Source organism: Myzus persicae, unplaced genomic scaffold (genome assembly GCF_001856785.1).
Source record: "Myzus persicae strain clone G006 unplaced genomic scaffold, MPER_G0061.0, whole genome shotgun sequence".
In the NCBI taxonomy this organism is placed as follows: domain Eukaryota; kingdom Metazoa; phylum Arthropoda; class Insecta; order Hemiptera; family Aphididae; genus Myzus; species Myzus persicae.
The window spans coordinates 612,174-633,776 of record NW_019100548.1 but is presented as its reverse complement, the minus strand read 5'-3'; the positions used below and the strand labels follow the sequence as shown (position 1 = coordinate 633,776).

Below are 21,603 nucleotides of genomic sequence, written 5' to 3'. Positions count from 1 at the left end.
TATTTAATTAAATACATTTTTAAAATAAAATAAATCCTATGAATCTAATAGTATTTTATTTTTGTTGTTTGTACCAAGTACGTATATTTCCAATAATTATTTTATTATTTAAATTCAAGTTGAATAGTAATGATGGGTTTTTCTATATTGTTTGAAAAATGTAAAAGCTCATAAGATAAATGTAGGTATAAACACAAACTTACTATTAAAAAAAAAATATACTTTGACCAGATTGTATTGCATTTGTTGTAATTCTTTCTTATTTCCAAAAAATGAAAAGAAATTATATTTCATTAAAGTTAAAGTCATAATGTTTTAGAAATCGTCAATAATTTGTTTTTATAAGTCGTAACACGAAATCCAATATTCAATATAAAACAAAAAAAAATATCATTAAATATAAACACTAATGGTAGTTTAAATATTACATTATAAATTGTAATATAATGAAATGTAGATATTAGATAAAATACAATCTACAAAATGATTCATAAATTACACACAACTATAAATGTATAGATAATAAAATATTATGATAGATTAAACACACAAAATGTTACTGTCAGCGATTGCAAATTTTGTTTTAGGAACATCCGGGTGTATAATAATTCAGCATTAAAAATACTTTTTTATCAACATTACATTACACCCAGCCATGTAAGCTGTAATCAGAGCGTCTCGTTATTGAAATATCTCACAGGCGTCAGGCACTAGCTATTTTGTCAGGATGTGTATAAAAACTATAAGCCATACAAATTACGCTTGTTTAATGATTGTTCACAGGCTAATGTGGTTAAAAATATTTTGGGAAAAAAACGTAGAGGCGAAAACAAATTGCTAAAGTAATACCTGCTGAACGGCCGCGGAGTCGATCGTTAATCGTTACTATACTATTATAAAACATTCTCGTTTCTCACCCATTCCTATAATAACTTTGAACTCGTGAAATTGTCTACGTCCCACAACAAAACACACGAACAAAATTGTAGTCTCTATATTATATTATTATATATACCTATTATATTATGAAATAATTGATCGTAAAAATCATCACGTAATCATCAGGAATATACGATTAACTAAACTTTTATCGACCCACCGATAATAAAATATTATAGAACTTCGGAAAACTTATGGAAACTCATTTATTTTGCTATCAAACTCATTATTTTTTTCGTTATTCGAGCTCGTGCGTGATTCCATAATTAGAACGCGAAACTCGACGGCAAATCGAGTGAGACAGAGAGCGCTCAGGCACACGGACACACACACGCATACACATTTCTTTCGAGTCATGGCCCCCTAAAAAACCCACGTGGTAAAAAACGTAATAATTATCAATAATAATCATCAACATCATCATCGTTATAATATATTTTAACAGTTGTAATTCACAAGAACGTACACACAGTGCACAGAGCAGCCTCCTCGACAAAGAACTTTAAACCGTGTGGGGGGCCCACCGGCACCGAGTTGGGTTGCTCCTCGCTCAACTTCGTCGAGACCCGCGCTGCCGTACAACAACAACAACAACAACAACAACAACAACAACAACAACAACAGTAATAATACAATACGTCCATACATGATATTATTATCACCACGGTATGATCGCAGAGTCTAGATTTGGTTCAAGTCCGCGCAACACGTCACTTGCTTACCCATATATTATCATAATAATATTACTATACGTCACGTGCTTACCGAAGGATCTGACCGTCAAAAAGTTCCGATCGTACCTCGTTGTTTAAAATGTCATGTAATAATAGTCGAGACATAACGTCGCGACGGCGACGGTTACTCGGCGACACACGTTCGAATTTCGCGAAAAATAAAATCTTTCGCACGAGCGGTGACATAATAACAATTCGGTGTCTCACCACGCGATGTCACAAGGATCAATAATCGATAAATAATTAATATAAACAATATTATCGTAATTATTACACCTAATGCGTAAGACACGCGGTTGACAAACCTCCGCCGGGCGCTTTGGTGTGGTAATAATTATATTATACATTTATACAGTAAGCATACAGTTTTCCTGTACGACCGTTTCGAGACCGACCGGACAAGCGTCGGAGAAATATCTGCAGGGGAAAATCGCATTGACCGGTGCTCAGACGTGGCCCGAGAAACGGGTAGGTAACCGAAACAACGCGCGTCGTCTAGTGACAATATTACAATATATTGTTGTTACTTTACCAATTATTGTGCTATAATAATAATAATATTATGAAATATTATCGATGACGACATGCGGCCGCTCTCACCTGATCTGTGGCTCTCCGTCTGTCCCATGTCGGCGGTGTCTGTGCGTGTCCCCCGAACGACGGCGATGCACACATTTATATGACGAAAGTGACGCGAAACGATCGAGGATGAAGGCACAGACTTGACGTGTGAATACTACGACTACGACTTATACTAATAATAGTAATAATAACAGTGATATTATAGTACCGGGTAGTATCACACCACTCGGCGGCCCCGATTGATAATGGTTCGACAGGGCGCACGGCAGGCGGATAGAGCGATGTCCGATGGGTACACACGAAAGTGTACAGCCCGCCGTCGTAGTTGGCCGTAAATAGCAATAGCAATCGTTATTGCGATAGAGTTCGGTGCCGCGTCGACGAAAACGGTCTAGCCGACCACAGTAAGTTGTAATAATAGCAATAAATAATTATTGCGGTTGATTATAATACACATCTCGACGGCACGGGCACGTCCTATCGTATTACGATATTATTATTATTATTATTATTATTATCGCTGATAAGCGGAGCGGCGTTAATTTGTTTTTTTCCTCGTCCCTCTGATAACCTCGGAGCGGCGAGTTATAGACTGACAGCGCCATCTAGCGACTGGCGACGGCGACACGTGACTTACGTCCGTTGTGTTGCCTAGACGCTTCGACGCTACGGCGACCGTACACCGACTGTCGACCCGCCTAAGCGCCGATCATAATATCGTTTTTTTATAATATTCATATAAAATCATCGCTTTTCGTCGAATGGCGAACGAACTATTTTATTTTTATTTTTCCGCAACTGTTTCTGCTAGTTTTTATTTTTAGTCTACGGTTGTGCGGCCAATCATTCGATGCTATATTTATTATCATAATAATAATAATACGCTAACCGAACGAATTGCACTGAAGTTTCGTTGCATCGAAAAAACAATACATTTTCGTTAACGATCGTAAATTGTAAACTATCATTATTACCATCATCGATTTCCAGTTTTAAATAGTGTACGCAGTAGTACAGACTGTACAGTACAATAATAATATAATAATATGGTTACACTCGATGTCTCAATTACTAAATTAGCAGTGAAGAATGCGGGTAATACATATTCGCCAAACACCGAAATACATTTAAATTTTGCGTTTAGGACGTTTTCAAACGATCGAAACGCGTTCTGGCAATCGTCCAATTGTCACAACGCGTTTTGGAAAAATACAAAGACCAAAAGCATAGCATGTTCTATAACAACTGAGAATGTCTTAAACTAAGCATATACTGATATTTTTTAACTATACTATACGAAAAGCTTATTGTTCACACATTTTTATAATAACAAAGTTTCTACTAGAATGTATAATATCTTTTAACCCGACTCAAATTTAACTACGATGTTTACTGTCTATCAGTCTTAGTCGATAAAAAATACCGAATAGGTTTTATTAATATATTAAAGTTCTACATAAATTATAGGCAGGTATATAAATGTATAATACTTATTACCTAGTTATATTTTTCGGCGAGTAGGGAATTAAAAAGTTTAAATTATTATATCATATCAACAGATAATTATTACTAAATGTATACAATATGTCTATGCAAAAAAAATACACAAAATAGTTATATAATAGTTGGTTTTTGTTTTTTAATTTTAAATCAAAGTAGTACTTATGTAATTTTTTTTTGAGTATATCTCCGTTAGGTGTATCTCGTAATAAGCATTTTAAATTTGGTCCACAATATTCTGATCATTACAAATTTCCTAAACTAGAATTTTGAAAATCCGATTTTATATTTTAAAAGCATTCTGATATTTAACAATTGACAGTAGATTATTAGTTATAACTTATAAGTGATTACCAACAATTGTTTAGTGTTGCTGTTTTATGCTAATATTTTATTAATACTATAATAGTATTACTATTAGCAGTGGTCAAAGTGGATCAAAATAAGTGGGGCGATGGCACAAATCCAGTTAATTCCTAAACTATGCTTTTTCATAAGCTCCAGTACAGTACAACAGTGATTGGTATTGTTCTGTACTGTTATCAGTGATTTGTGATAAGTGATATCCTGTTATAATATTGCAGATATTGGAAAATTATATATTAATTGACTGCCGTTAATTGACTTTTGGTATACAATGAATGTTACAATTTTAGAAAAAAAAATACACAAAAAAAAATAAGATTATGTAAAAAAATGCGTGAAAAAAAAAGTAGTCAATGTAGTTCACAAGAGACATAAATTATGAAAAAAGTTAATATTTCAATATCTAAAAGGCACAATGGAGGTAATTTTAAACAAAATAAGTAGGAGTTGGAAAATCACTGCTATAAATTAATTGACCCTGGGTAGTATACTCCACATTATCCACTGATTATTAGGTAATTATTCTTAATCCAAATTGATATACAACATTTATTTTATAATTTATAGAAAACTATATTTTGATTTTCAATCATGCGTTTTACCTTTCTGCAATACATTTAATTCACAAATAACCCCTTTTCATTAAAATATTAATAATAGATTTTATTATAAAAAGAATAGTTTATCAATAATTATATATTTAAAAATTAACTTATAAAATTAAATAAAACATAATAATTAAATAGCAAACATCTGACGAAATTTCAGATTAAAAATAGTCATTTGCTGAAGTCGATTTCATAATTGGCAGTTTAATGAGAACCGATTGACGCAGCTCTTGCTATTCCTTCTTCTATTCGTTTTTTATCACCCAAAAATTTTTTCGAAGACACAACGTTCATGTCATCATCAAATTCGTAAACGAATGGAATACCCGAAGGGATGTTTATTGAGCAAATATCATTATCTGATACTCCTAGGTTTTAAAAAAGTTAAACAGTAATAATTATTGTATTTAATATTTATCATATGAAAACAACAAATAATATTTACCATCTAAGTACTTGATAAGACTTCGCAAAACCGTACCATGGGCAACGATCAAAACACGTTGTCCTCGTTTAATATTAGGCACAATAAAGTTATCCCAATATGGTATAACTCTCTCCATCGTTTCTTTAAGTGATTCGGTAGATGGAAATTTTTCGCTTGAAGTGTATGAATGAGCCACGATTTTTGGATGGCACCAAATTGACATATAATATTCATGTGACTTGTCCATCACAGGTGGAAGAACGTCAAAACTTCGTCTCCAAATTTGTACCTAAAAATAACAACATAATTTGTTAATTACTCAAATTTATGTGTTATCAATTTATCATATACAGATGTAAACTTCTTGCGTACAGAATGTACCATATAAGTTTTTATAACCATATTTTAAACTAAAAAAATATTTCGGAATTGTACTGAAGCTAATTGTTGAAAGAGAAATATCTTCGAAACCTTTAGACATAGATATTTTGTAGGACTAACACATAAAATCAATAAATGATGGATCGTATAGCTAAAAAAATATTTATGCAAATAGAAACGATTTTTTAAAATTAATAGATGAAGTTTACAAGTATTTTATTTATTTTACGCACTTAAAATTTCTTAAATGAGTAGGTTAACCTGATGAGTAGGTATCTAGCTATCTGATGTTAATAACAAAATAAACCTTTATATTATTTTATCATTTAAAATTCAAAGAAAATTCAAATTAATTCAATACGTTGATAAAATTAGAATTATTTTTGTTTACGATTAACTTTATTCGTATATAATAATATAACAAATATTTAGTTTAAATAATATAACGTATTATAATCTTATCGTAAACATAAAATAGATTATAAATTCTCTAGATGTGGACACAACACCATAACAAACAAATTAATTAGCCGTCATTATTAATCAGTTATGCGTCATGTAAAAGTTAATTTTTGTACTCTCCTTAGTAAGTATATCTTAACACTTATTGATTCTGGGAGGAGTGATGAATGTTTTGGTTTTACAATGTTATTATGTTATTTTATTTTATTTTTTTTTTTTGTTATCACGTAATCAGTAAAAATACTCCAATCTTAAACATTGAAGATAATTTTTGATAGCAAAAGAATATGTATTTGGTATAATGGGGGTTAAGTAGAGTATAAACACCAATACATTTTTCAATAATTTGGAAAAGCTTAAAAAAAAAATACAGCAGTACAACGAGAATACTCACGCAACACCAGATTTTGACAAAAGCGAATTTTGTTATTTGGTTGCAATTATTCAAAAAATAATAACTTGAAAGTTTGAAGTTCAAATTTGGACAGAATTCTTTAAAATCACAAACAACCATGCAAATGGTTTTGTAGAAGTTAAATTTTAATCAAATTATTGATACCTAATTTCAGGCATAAAGGACCAGTGCGACTGTACTTAAAGGACGTAGGTACATAATTTATATTAAAAAAAAAAAAAGGTACATCAATTATAAATATAATACCTGCTTTTCACCATATTCTGCAGCTAATTCAGCTTTATTAAATCCAGTCAAAGCTCCGTAATGTCTTTCGTTTAGCCTCCATGATTCCTCTACTGGCAGAGTTGGCTGACCAATGTGATCAGTGATTATCTTTAAAGTCTGATGAGCTCTAGTCAACAGAGATGTATAAGCTTTGTCGAATTTATAATTTGATTGTTTCAACAATTCTGCGCATTCGAGAGCTTCGTTCGTACCTGATACAAGCCAACAAAATTATAAATTATTATTTTTAGATTAATTAAATTAATAAAACTACAACAATTAGAAAGTTAAAATGGTAACTTATAAAATGTATAACGTAAGAAACAATAATGTATACTGTTTAAAATAATTAATTATACTAAAGTAAACAATTAATTTTCATTTGTTTGTATTATACATACTATAAATATCAGATAAATATGAAAACCATAGTTAAACGAACATTTTTGAGTTTTTCAATTATTTTAGTTAGATAAATATGTTATGTGTTCATAAAATATGCAGGTAATATTAATTTGCTGTTATAATTTAAGAATTCATAATTATGAACAGGATAAATTATTTATAATACCAATATTTTACAATTAGTTCAAAGTTAGTATTATGGATGAATATTATTAAAACCATAATTTATCCTAATATGAGAAGACATATAATTGTAATTACCTCGATCAGACAAATGTGAGTCGTACCATCCACAAAACACATTGTTTTTAGACCATTCACTCTCGCCATGTCTGGCCATTACTACAATTCGTCTTCCCGTCATTTCTGAAATATTACAAAAATAAAATTGATGTTTTGTTAAATTTAAAATTAAATTAGCTAAAAAAATAATATAGCAATATATTTCGACATTTAACAACAAATGAATGTACAACAAGGGAATGATACACGACTTGACACAGCTTTTATTTAAGTCAAGTGACCTTCTTATAGGTAGGCAAAGATAATGATAATTTTTATTATGTGGCACTGTGAATATAGGTACATACATCAGCATATTTATTTTTTCTTTTAAACAACTACTTTATTGCACTAAGATAAACAAGAGATTCTACTTTTAACTTTCAGTTATGTAGAAGATTATATCATTATATCAATATTATTATTATTTAATAGTTAAATGTAGAACGAAATTAAAATTATAATAAATGTTCTATTTTTAACTAAATGTACTAATTCAATTATTATCATCATAAAATTGTATGTTGTTACATCTTACATATTTTCAACACCAGAATAAATTAAAATGAATCACTTTTTATACCAAAGAAGAACATAAAATACATAATAATAAAAATAATAATAATAATAATAATAAAATATAATTCATTTCCAATTTTTAAAATTAACTGTATTCTAATCAAGTTTTCAAACCAAAATAATTTATTTTTCGTTCTACTTTTTGAAGTGTTAAAAAACGGTTAATTCTGTTGTTAAATATTTTTCCGGTTAACTAAAACCAGTTTTTAAAATTTGACAACCAGTACATTTTAATGTTTAAATTTGTTTTTAATTATACCTTATAATATAGATACAAATTTTTACCTATATTTTAAATTTAATTTAATTAAAAATAAAGATAATATAAATATAGAATAAAACTCATTTATAAGTATTATACTATTATATTATACCTTTCTTAAGAATATACATCAGTCCCACAATACATATTATATCGTAAACTTGTACTCAAGATTTTGAAACAAAAAAGTTCCTCAAAATCATGAATAATCAATAATAAATATATTATAAAAACCAACTACTTTATAGAAATATATTTGCTCAGTTTCAAGTTATTAACATTTTATTGCAAAATAGACGAGGCATAAATACCTTAATAAAATTACCCTTTTTAATCATTATTAGTTAGAAAAAAAATATAAAATAGTCTTAAGATTCAAAATTCCTAAAAAAATATTTGTTGGGGATAATTTTTTCTAAATTATAAATTAATTAACTTATTAATTATTATAATTCTTGTTTAGTTAGTGTTATATTGTCGTTTTATAAAGCATATACAATTTTGGTTTCATTTTCAGCTATTTACAATTTGTTATTAAACCGGTTTTAGCCAATTTTAAGTACTAGTAAGTTTTAGTCATAGACTTCTCTTAAAATAATTATTTTCAAAAAAAGATAAAAACTTCTTTAACCAACTACACTCTTGTTTCAATAAGTATCTAAAATACCAAACAAGAATTTGCACTGATGCTTTTTTAAATAATTCTGTGTATAATTTGTATTCACATATTTCATTCCCTTGTTCATTCAAAATGTCCAATAAATAGTGTAAATTTCAAATATAATAAATTATATGTATAATTATAAATAATAATATATTCAAATATTATTATTAATTATTATCACTTCTATATAATATCGACAAAGCTTTACATTTTTTTAGCAATATACTGTAGGTTGTTTAAAATATAAGAACATAATATTTTACGGTAACAGGTTATAGGTAGGCTTTTCAGTGCAAAATAAGCATTTTTTAAAACAAAGAATTGCATATTATTATGGTCGTTGAGCATAAATTAATACTATTGATTACTATCCCACTAGCCCAGTGGCTAGTACACATTGATAGTACGTTTATAATAATTAAAGTCAAAAAAACGTTTCTAATTTGTAGAAATAAGCATAACTATAATTAATTATTGCAATTAGTACATTTTGTCAACCGAATTAAAACACAAATGTGTATATTTTGAATTTTTACTAGGGTCAAGAATTATGTAGATAATAAACAAAACGATAGCATTCTTAAATCAAAAAATTAATATCCCATGTAGAGCATAAGAATTGATTACATATAGGTAGGAAATAACTATTTCCTATATGCTTTTTTATTAGGTATGTAGAAATTTGCAAACTGCAGCAATTAGTTTTCTCGTGGGCCCCAAATCTCAACTATTGTAATGATTGAAATATAAAATTCAGAGTTTTTTCAATCTTCTATGAAATGTATAAAATGTAAATGTATTAAAACTACTAAAATACATAGTAAATTGTTTACTGAAATTCTCACAGCAAAGTAGAACAACATTTAATTTGAAGAATAAAAATTCTTATTATGAAAAAATTACCAACACACAAAACATAAAATGAATAATAAGTCGGTTCTAGTCAATCGAACACGATATTTTATAATAATTAATAAAATTAAACAATTTATATCATAAGACAGCAAACTTAATAAAAATTAAACACTAATTGTTGATCGGAAAATAATCCTATATTAAATCTGAAATATAATGAACCTGTTTTAATTATCGTTACTTAATATTACTTATATAAAATAAACATCATAAATATTGAATGATAAAATACATGGATGTTTTATCTTTTTAACATTTACATCATCATTTTTCTTAAAACGTATTTATACTACCTACTTCATTTTGTACTAACCTAACAAGTATTTTGCTACAAGCACACAAGAATTTTTAAATAATCTGACACGTCAATTAAAATTGTAAATTAAAGTTTTTTTACACGATGGGTAAAATCATTAAATCATGAATTAATTTATTAATTTTTATCAATTTATATATTCTTTGACATGTTATATCATTAATTACTATTGTACTAATACGTTAGAATAATATCCGTAAGTCAAAACAGAAAATATACATTTTTTTAAATAAATATATATAAAATAATATCCAAAACAATTAGTTAGTACTTTAATTATAAACATATTTTACTTCTTCGTTGAAATTAAATCGTTTAAATTTTGCTAAAATATGCAAAAATGCATAACAATTTAAAGAAAAAAAACTTTGTTAAATTATATAGTCGACTCGTTGAAAATAGCTTATGCTTTACAATAATGATTAAATATTTTTAGTACAATTTAGTGAATTTTTGTATTTTCAAAATATGTTTTCAGACGTTTTGGTTAGTATCATTATTCGTTAGTATCAATATCGAGGGTTAGGTTACGAGTCGTAACTAAAACGTTTGTATATTTATAGTTGTACACTTGTACATACTAATTACAAAAGGTTTATATGGTTAGGTATCACTATTATTATACCGTCTATGCATCCATTACCATTTTCGTAACGGTTTGTTGTGTAAATGTTAACAGAAAATGAACCTTCACAAAAACATATACCTAGGTATGTTAATTATTAAAATATGTTTTGTTTTTTTCTTTTGCATAAGATCATAATATGTATAACTCCATGAACAATTCAAATAAAAGCCCTTTACAAATTAGGACTTGGTATGTTATGTTCAAATGTCCCAACAGACTAAATTCGTAATTATAGAAATATTTATATAGAAAAAGTTTACGTATAAGTATTTGTCTATAAAACGAATTTTAATATCCATGTTCTCCGTACACCAGTAACGAGCTTATAGCTCAGTTGGTAAACGTACCAGCTATTATTAATGTAATTTATTGTAATTATTTGATCGTAATTGATTTGGCTGAAATAAATAAATAAATAAATAAATATAAATAATATCAAAAACTCGATACTAAGAAGTCAATGATAATTTTAAAAAAGTTGTCATAAATCAACGAAGGGAATAAGTACAAGCCATGTATAAATTATAATATATACTACTAACTAGCAATATAATTTGTGAGCTTGATAGTTGAGCGTATCCATCGTCATGATTTATACTAAAAAATATTCTAAAACAACAATGAAACATCTATTACGATAAATAATTAAAAAGAGTGAAAGTGAATAACATTTTCATCTAGCTTTTGACAGATTTTAAAACAAAAATGTAGACAGGTATTAACTTTAAAAAATTTTAAAAATTTATCTACATTATTCAAATAAAAAAAACATTAAGTACACCCCATACGAGTTCCGTACCGCATATAATAATAATAAAATAGACTTTTTTCTACATAGTATCTTCTAACGACTATCAAATCGTTTATAATTTTTTCGTATTGTTCATAATATTTCTGGTCATGCAATTTTTCAATCTTCTTGGAACTTCTGATCTCGAATGATCGTATAGCACTATAATGAAGGTATACATATAAGATATACATGTTCTGTTACTGCTAGACACTAAGAAACACACAATTACTGCAATAGTAAAATACTTTGGGAAAAAGATTAGGTAGGTATGTATATTATTGCTGAAAACTTTCTCAATCGGTCCGGAATCTATGCGAAGCTACAGAAACAATAGGCGAAGATGCGTCGATGAATATATATTTTATTTATATGAGTATCTAGTACACATCGTTATGCCATGTATTTAAATTTAAAAAACGAAGGTCATTATTGTGATCATCTATATAGGTAAATTCAAATAAAGATGAAAAGACGGAAAAGATTAAATGTTCGTACAATAGTGCACATTTTTAATATATTTTATATAAATTCACCAATCCGGCATCAACATTAAAACATCTGAAATTTTTTCTTAATAATTTATAGTTCTGAATTTATGTATATATTTTTGAAAACTTGTTTTCTGTCGAATACGAATTCTGAATGACCTTTTTTCTTAATGCAATTTCCAGATGTTATTGTTGTTATTTCCGATGCTGTATTATATATACAAACGATTGAATTGTTGTCAGTTGGAATGCTTTAAATGTAAAGGATACCACGGATGATTGTATGGGAACGAAAGCCGGTCTTGAAGTACGGAGTTAACTACAGTAATCAAGAGATGAGATAAATTAGCTGGCGTATTATTATAAGAGGAGTTCGAGGACGTTTGGAATTCCTCAGACTCGGGTTGAATGAATTACTGCAGTGTATTAAAAAAATTATAATAACAATAATAATAATAACTCGTACTATCGTATTGTAACTCGACTCATTCATTTGCATAGTCTTAAAATAATTCAATAAACTGTAAAATAAAGTAATTAATACCTGAATTATTAATAACCACATCCACACCGTTCGCTATAATTTATTACGTAATACGATAGAGAAATAAAAATGTGTCAACGCATTTTATCATTTATCAATAGCAAACATGCATATTATATTATATAATGTAGGCCTAATCACATATATATTATATTGTTCAAAATGCATTAAAATAATAATATTATTTACATTTGAAATTACGTAGTGAGTTTAGGCGTGTTATTCATTTATCTAGACATAAATATTTTTTGTTTCTAAATACACTACAACAGTAATTAGGAAAGTGAAGCACGTCTTAAGTCACTAACAAATCTTACATGAAAATAATCATGTACTTAGGAACTTGGTCATAATTATATTTTTTTAAATGACTAGTATGTATTTTCATTATATACATATAATTGAAGTCAGTAAGTTATAGCTTGTAAATACAACCCAATATATAAATCTTCGAAAATCATACTTAATAATTTATATTCAAACCATTTTCAAAATACATCCATATTCTACATTGGACAAAAAATATAAATAATCAATACATTATTTAAATATCAAATGTCCAAACTGCATAATTCTGTATTTATATAGGTATAATGCAATGAACCGTGTCTCTTACCACAATGTCCTATACAGTGCACAGCACATCGCACTTGGCCGTATTATTAGAGCAGTAACTTAATACATACCTATGTGTTTTTTTTTTTTATAATTTTGTATTTCTTTTTACATTTTTCTCAAACAACATTAAAAGAAAATAATATCTACCACGCTGAAATATCGACTGAGTTAGAAGATATTGTAGAATATTTTAAATTCCAAACATAAATAATATAGCGACTTGTGAGTTTGAACTCTCACAAAACAATTTAATTGTAATGATCTAATATAAATAATCTAATGAGACTATAACCCTGGAGTACCTTCCACAAATATTTTAGAACTAAATGTACGTACTAGCAAATAAGTTAATAAGAGCCCCAAGTTAAAATATAATTATGTATTTTTATTTTATTATGTAATGTACCTATTAGTATACGTACCTCTGGCAAAGTGTCAAAGAATGGTCTGCCAAAGGTATACTGCCGATAAACTTATAACTGATTATCATTTTCTTAACCATTGACGACTATTAATCGATTATTTATAAACATTATTAAGTAGGTACCAATGACTATGTATTTATAAACATAATTTAGTAAGTTTTCCTGTTCTTGAAGTAATTTTCTAACAATGTATATTATAAAATTTAACTTAAAACTGTGAATTGTGATGTATTATAAATTATATAACAATATAGTATACGAATTGCAACATAATTATTTAACACATCAAAATGTGAGAGTATGAGATTTTCAGGAAAACTCCATTTTTATATAAATTACCTACATACTATTATTATAATAGAAGTGTATGAACACTTTATTTATTCTTATAACAAAATAATAAATTATAAGGTTTTTCTCGATGAATTTATAATTTAAAATACGCATTACACACAATTTAATTTAGCTCCTTAATTAGTTTTGACCATGATAAAATAATTGTATTATACTATTAAATAATGTATATTTTATAACATATTTAAAAATTTGAAGAAACTTAGATATACATATGTACTATTCTTATCAAAGTCTTAATAATAAGTAAACTGTAAAAGAGTAATCCTCGAGATAATTTGAAACATTCATAATATATTGATTAACATTTGGTCACCTTATAGCAAATACTGTATTGATAGTGTTATAAAAAAAGATATCCTTCTAATAAATAATAACCAATGAAGGATAGATACAAATATATATATTATGTACCGCACCGAAACATAAGTTAAAATATAACCAACTAGCAAAGAAACAAATCATAATATGAATTATATAGTTTTAATAATCAACTGACACCATGAACTTTATAAAGTATAAACGTTGATAATTATGTGATAAAAATAAGTTTTATTATTAAATTATTAAAATATTATAATGATCAAATTCTGGAAAACATAAATCTACTCCACGCATAATATGTATGAATTACTTGAAATATATTTAAACAAGAAAATAATTGAATATATTATATATACAACAATTACAAAATAAACATTTTTTTTTTTTTTGAAGAAAATCGAATTAAGTAGAACGTTTAATAATTTCTTTGAGACATGAACTAAAGCAGTATCCTTATTTAATATAATATGAAAACAAATTTAAAGTTTAAATTGTCATCACTTATAAACATCACCCATCTACTTTAGAACCCTGTTCTGCCCGAGGCATTTGCCTCTCTTTTTTTCTCTCTCTCTCTCTCTCTCTATCTATCTCTCACTATATATTTAAATTGATATTGCGGTTTTGTAATATATATATATGAATCTGATTACATATCCGTAAGTCATAACATACAAATTTGCACAAATAATTTCTTTAATCGTTACGGGGTTCCCAAAGTATCATGTATTATTAAAATCTCATGTATATAACTATAATCTATATACCTACTAATCTACTATATTATAGTATATTTTGAATTCATTTTATTTTTTGCTCAAACACGATTTAATAATCAATAACTGGCCATTACAAATGCACCACTAAACCAACTTTTTTATTAGTTCACAAAATATGTTTTCATTTTTGTTTGAATAAGATAAATACACAATGGTATACTTGCAAACACTAGCAATAATACAAACAAAATACAATTTATGTAAGTGCTTGCGTTAAAACGATGTATACTTTTTTATAATAAAATACAAAATCCAACAGAATAACGTATAGTAAAATGTAGAAATAGTTTAATAAGTTTAATTATAAATCATAGTACAAACAATTACGAAAATTATCCTTCGTTTATAAGTAATAAAATAAATCCGATCTGCAATTTTTATGATCGTGTTGTAAAAAATAAAATAGAATCACATAAGTGTTTAATATTTTAGAAAATCAATACCGATAATAATATAATTTTTTTTATAAATAATTATCAGTATAAAACAAAATGTTGTCAAACAAACTCACTTATGAGTTTAACTCATATCTCGCATTTAGCATTACAATGGTTTTATACAAATTAGCTATAAGAGATAATGTATAGTTAATATTATCAAATCAATGAAAACAGTAAGCCAAAGTCATATTATGTTACTATATACTCAATATTCAATATTTTATAATTTTTTTATTATGATTATTATTTTTTCGGTCATTCTACAATCAGCACATATTATTATTATTATATCTAGTATAAAAATGATAAGCAATTTATGTAGGCTAAAAACCTTTGTAGTTGAAGCTTTATTTATCAAATTTAAAAATAAAAAAGTTATAGTTAAAATATTTATTAATTTAATTCATTAATAAGACTTGACAACATAGGGAGAGAAGTAAAAACTCTCCGTCACTTTGGTATATAATTTTGTATAATTTTAATATAACATAATATCAATCCAAATTTTTCAACTGCTTCTTTTATCTATAACTTAATTGCATAAACATAATTGATTTTCTATAAGTACTTTGAATAAATATAGGTGAGTAAGTACCTACTCGATAATAATATTCATATAACGAATCAAAGTAAGTTTCATTTTATTGTTATTTTAATTGCTAACTGGCCACAGAACAAAAACAAATCGATTTGATTAATTTAATTTCTTCATATAGATTTAAAACTGTTCGGTTTTTTCAATAATTTTTAAATAAAAATTATAATTTTATGAAAATCTATTTTTAAAATCATTTAAAAAAAACATTCACATATACTTTTTATAAGAAACTGTTTATCCATTTGATAAAAATATAAAGTACACTTGTATTCGTAATTATTGTATTATTTTTCATATTTTCATTGAAGCATAATATTATTAAGTTGGTATGTTACTATTCAATATTTATATTACTTATTTTGGATCTAAACAGAACTATAACATTTCAATTTTCACCAAATTGTAATATTATAATAATAATTTACCTGTTGGCTCTTTGAAAGTTCACAATATTATATTGATATAGTTTGGTGAAAATTGAAATGTTATAATACACGTGAATACGTGATCATATACAATATGTGGTGTAGGTACCTACTTCCAAGTTAATACATAATACTTCTATCATAATTCTATTGAATCAAATATGTATGCTGGTAGGTACCTATTTTACTATTAAATGCCTTTCCTTAATATATCTTACAGACTACAATGAACCTACTAAAGACAAAACACAACAGTATAGATAAGATTGTGGTTATAGTTATATATACAATTACACTAGACGAGTATGCGCCTTTTCATAATACTATCGTTGATATTACAAATTTATACAAACGAAGATAATAATTAATAATTACTCTTGTTGGTAATACAATGCACTGGTACTTAAAATAAAATTACTTACAGAAGTTTAAATTCAACATTTTTTTTTTTTTAAATGTCCGTATTCGATTAAATTAATAAACTTTAATGCTACATTATTATATGGCTTGTATTATTATTTTAAGTTTTGTCTTGATTCACCAGTTAAACCAAGCATAGCTACCAAATAATTTATTTTATTTTATAGGAGAACTTGAAACGCAATCGTTATTTAAGTAGTATTCTTGATTTTAATACTTTTTTTCGGGTGAATAAATAAAAAAATGTTGATGACAAATAATGATTACATAACAGAGGTGTTAAATACCTAATATCGGTGCATGAAAAAATGAACTGTTATAAAGACAATAATTGTGTTTTATTATCTTACACCGTCTGTATTGTCGAGAAAAATATTTGCCAAAATATCTTAGGAAACCCACATAATTATTATATAAGTCGTAATTACACTGTTTTAAAGATTAGATTTAGATTTTTTTCAACGCACCGGAATTCTGATACCTATGGTGTATACAATTTACGCATCAACTTTAAAAGGACGTTATACTAGCCTAATACTCCGTCCTACTAACGCATGGACATGACAAATTTTAAGCTCGGAAATTCAGAATAATCCTTTTTACATCATTTTTAACATTACAGAGAATTGGCTTATGTAATATAGAGGTATAAAGGTAAGAATACCTATTATTCAGAGCCCCGGGTAGGCTTGTTTTGATAATATTTTAATTTCAAGGCAAATCATGAGCACTTTGGATTTTACACAAAATGTTCATACTTGCTTCAGATTGAAGTATTTAAAAAGAAAGAGCCTACAGCAGGGGTCCCTGGATAATATTTTCGGCTATGAATTCGACAGGTCGATCTAAATGCACCTAATGCAGTAAAAATTGCAAAGAGTAAATAGTAAAACGGACCGTTCTGAGCGTACAATTTGCCATGTTTATAGTTCGTAAGACGGACAAGTCGCAATACCCGTTTAACGTGTGTCGTGCGGTATAACGTCCTCTTAAGTGCGTAATAAAGTAGACATAAAACATATGTATATAATGTAGTCGATGTATACACTTCAACATCAACGTGCCCGCAACAATTGGGCGGGCGCCCACGATGATGGTGTATGACGTGCGCTCTCAGAAATGATTTATTTCCGACCCTAAGTCACGAGAAGAATCTATCATTGCGACAGAGGATATCCCAGACAAAATTTCGGGAGACGGGTCGATAATAATATTATATTATACTGTGACGTCCGTGTCTACGTCGTGTCTCTGTGCACTTTGCAGCGCAATCGGGAGACGACGAGCAAACGCGGTGCTCCGGAAATCGGAGAACAGAACGACGAATGTCGCCCCGCTATATCGAATAAAAATACATTGAAATTCGAAATAATAATAAACGATAATAATTATTATCGATTGCGTTCCCATAATGTTATATTATTATTATAATTATTACTATTGTTGCAGTGTCGAATAGCAACGTCCGAACACGATGAATCGATCGTGACAGAAAAATTAAGTGTCGGCGGCGTTATCGTGGTCGGAGATTTCGATTAACAATTGGCGCCAAAACAATACGCGGTAGAAACATATTTTTACTGAGTGTGCTCACACTCCAAGCAGTCTGACACGGCGCGAGACACGGCGACGGGATCAATATAATAATATTATTATTATTCGACGACGACGACAAGCGACAACGACATTGTTGTTATTTTTTTGGTTACGTTGACGGAGATAAGACCAAGACGCAGAGAAAAAAAAACGTGAACTACATCGGTCATCGACATAATTGTACACATCGTGCACACACGTACGGTATATTGTTGTGCACTTGGTACCTAAAAAACGTGAATTAGCCAACGTTCTAAGAACACGCACGCTACAGACCGAGACGAGTGCAACGAGACAGAGCGAGCACAATAATAATGTGCATAGAGTATAATACGAAAACATCGGACACGGTCGAGCGAATAGCAATAATAATAATAATAATACGATATAAATGATATTATAATATTATTGTAATACAAATTAACGATAACGATTAAATAATAGGCCAAGCGAAGAGCAGTTAAGCAAACGTTTAGAGCACCTACCTAAATATTATCATGAGTAGGTATTATATTTTCGTATGTGGTACGTACCTATAATATGGCTATATATATACACGTATATATATATTATGTACGGCGTTAAAAATCAAATAAATAATAATTGTGAAAAAAAAATAATAATATAACAGTAACGAATAATAAAATCACATAAACAATTATAAATAATTACACCAACAGAAATAAAAACGTATACATAGCTAAAAAAAAAAAATTAAAAACAAAACAATGTGTAATGTTTACCACCTACTTGCGATAGAGCACTACTGATATAATAATATATCGTGGCCGTGTGTGTGTGTGTGTGTGTGCGTGCGCCGATCGCGCGCTTGCGTGTGTGCGTGTGTCTGTGCGCGCGCGGGTCGCAGCGCGCCGCCGCCTTGCTGTTCGCTTGCACACCGGGGCAGTTCCAACACTAAACGTCTAAACGTGGACGGCCGTACCGAAGTTATAATAGCGTGGCACAGCCGACGGTCTGCTGGTGCTGCTGCTGCTGCTCGTAGACGGCGGCGGCGGCGGCGGCGGCGGCGGTGGCGGTGGCGTTTTGTGTACACGCACCGCGTGTTTTGGCCTGCTGCCGTTGCTCCGTCGTTGTTATGGCTGTAGTTGCTGTTGTTGTTGTTGTTGTTGTTGTTGTTGTTGATGTTGTTGTTGTCGTCGTTGTTGACGGTTTTTTTTCTCGAATGCGGATCTGCGCAGCGCAGCCGTTGCACCGATGATCGCGGCAGACGGACATGCACGGCGAAATCGTTCCCATTAGGCGGGGAGGGCCTCCCTCCACTTGCCCGAATTCGTTTTTCCGGGGGACGTTTTACCTGTGCGCCGTCCTAATACCGACGAGTGACGGCGGTAGGGGACGTCAGCGTGTGCGGGGGGAACGATGTGACCCGCGGAGAGGGGAAGAAACCGGGTGGCCGTCTTACGCGCGCGAAGTATGTGCTATCGCTGCAGCGCGGCCGAGTGCGGTTTTGACGGGTGTCCTCAGCCGTATTTTACGTGCACTATATTATTTCGTCGTATAATAGGTACAATGCCACACGCGCACACTCATGACGCACCGGAAACGGCGTGGATTATAATATTATTGTTCGTTTCGTGTACGAAACGCACACCGGGTATAACTGTATAAGGTATGCGGCGGTGTGTCTGCGCGACCGGCGGCGTCACGGGGGAGGGATGTCGGAATGTTTAAAAAACGGCAAGCGGTAAAAACATCGCTGACGAAATATCTTCCTTTTTTTACGACGCATAAGGGATGCCGCCACCTCGCAGTGTTCGATGCGCGCACGCACACGCACACGTACACGCACGGTTCGAAATCGTGGAGCTCGGTGGCATTGTCGCGTGGCGCCGCGCGGCCGCCGGCGAATGCAACGCAAATACACCACGCTCGTTTTATCGGGTCGATCACACCGAAACACCGCAGCCACCGCCGAGTGCAACGACGTAGACGTCAGACAGACGTGTCGAAAATCGTCCGAGCGTGTGAGGGAGTAGTGTATGTGGGTGCGTGGGTGTCAGTAGCGCACCTAGAAGGGGTGGACTCGGGGTCCCCCGGGTGATTGGGAAATTTCAAATTAATCGAAAATAAAATTGTTATTTTTAGATTACATTTTTTGTCTACCGGTAGGATATATATAATATTATATATTGCAGTAAATCGAGTGTGGTAATTTCTATAGCAACGGTTGGTAGAATTTTTTTCTGATTTTGGAGCCCGTAATTGGTTTTCGACTCTAATGATGTATACACTTTTTTTATCCCACGATAATAATAGATTTGTAGTCCTTGGTCCCCACCACGCACCCAACCGGTGGTTGCGCCACCGGTGAGTGCGTGTGTGCATGTATGTGTGGGCTGTATTGATAGAAAACAGCTCTCCGAATCTCTGATATTTCCTGCGGCTTCGGCGATAATGCGATATTCGAACAATTCATAATATCGCGGATGATAATAATCATTACCCATCAGTTTTTCGTCCAAACGCCGCATATTGGTTTTGCACTGTATTTGCAGTTTTCTGAGGTTTTCACGGCCGTCGGAGCGCCGCTAATCCGCCTCCGCGTGCCGTCGAGCCTTATCTCACTTTCTCCACCTCGAAAATTTTTCCCTTTTCCCGCGATCACAGACCAGCACGTTTCATATACGCGTACATTGCGATGTAGTCGAACTGATCCGTTCCCCGCTTTTGACACCCGACCACGATATCAGCTACTCGTCATTATAATATTAATATCGCAGTACCTATATTGTGGTATTATATATCAACATGTAGTCACGTATACAGGTATACTCTATGTATATATAATATACGAGAACATAAACCACCGATAAAAAGTGCACAGCGATTAAAACCGGTGTATACCTATTACAACTATATTGAACGCCATTAAAATTATAATATTTATGCACGTCGGCATATAATCGTTTCCGTATTTGTTTAAGTATCAATTTTTTTCTATCGATCGCTGAGACGACTCAACGTTATCCCTCCCCTATCGCGCATGTGCCTCCTCATATCATCGAACGTTTTTCGAAATTGCAGTAAATCGTATATTATTTGTGTT

General features: G+C 30.1%; 2 protein-coding genes across 4 annotated transcripts in view; both read right to left on the bottom strand.

Annotated features, from left to right (window-relative positions):
• Window positions 1-2,455, bottom strand: part of LOC111032061 (protein neuralized) — a 32,440-nt gene extending 29,985 nt beyond the window's left edge. The window contains exon 1 of the mRNA XM_022312264.1: window positions 2,274-2,455. Within this exon, the coding sequence (XP_022167956.1) occupies window positions 2,274-2,301 (28 nt within the window). The 5' untranslated portion in view covers window positions 2,302-2,455. The remainder of the gene's footprint in view (window positions 1-2,273) is intronic.
• A 2,344-nt stretch (window positions 2,456-4,799) lies between these two features.
• The window catches only part of LOC111032126 (2,3-bisphosphoglycerate-dependent phosphoglycerate mutase-like), a 41,514-nt gene continuing 24,710 nt past the window's right edge, over window positions 4,800-21,603 (bottom strand). The window contains exons 1-5 of one of the 3 annotated variants that reach the window (XM_022312362.1): window positions 19,287-19,783; window positions 7,348-7,452; window positions 6,661-6,893; window positions 5,175-5,445; window positions 4,800-5,097 (exon numbers count right to left, since the gene is read on the bottom strand). In XM_022312362.1, the coding sequence (XP_022168054.1) occupies window positions 4,934-5,097; window positions 5,175-5,445; window positions 6,661-6,893; window positions 7,348-7,450 (771 nt within the window). In that variant the 5' untranslated portion in view covers window positions 7,451-7,452; window positions 19,287-19,783 and the 3' untranslated portion in view covers window positions 4,800-4,933. Of the gene's footprint in view, window positions 5,098-5,174; window positions 5,446-6,660; window positions 6,894-7,347; window positions 7,453-19,069; window positions 19,120-19,286; window positions 19,784-21,603 lie in introns of those variants that run through there. The other 2 variants (XM_022312369.1, XM_022312356.1) reach the window with 2 other exon arrangements.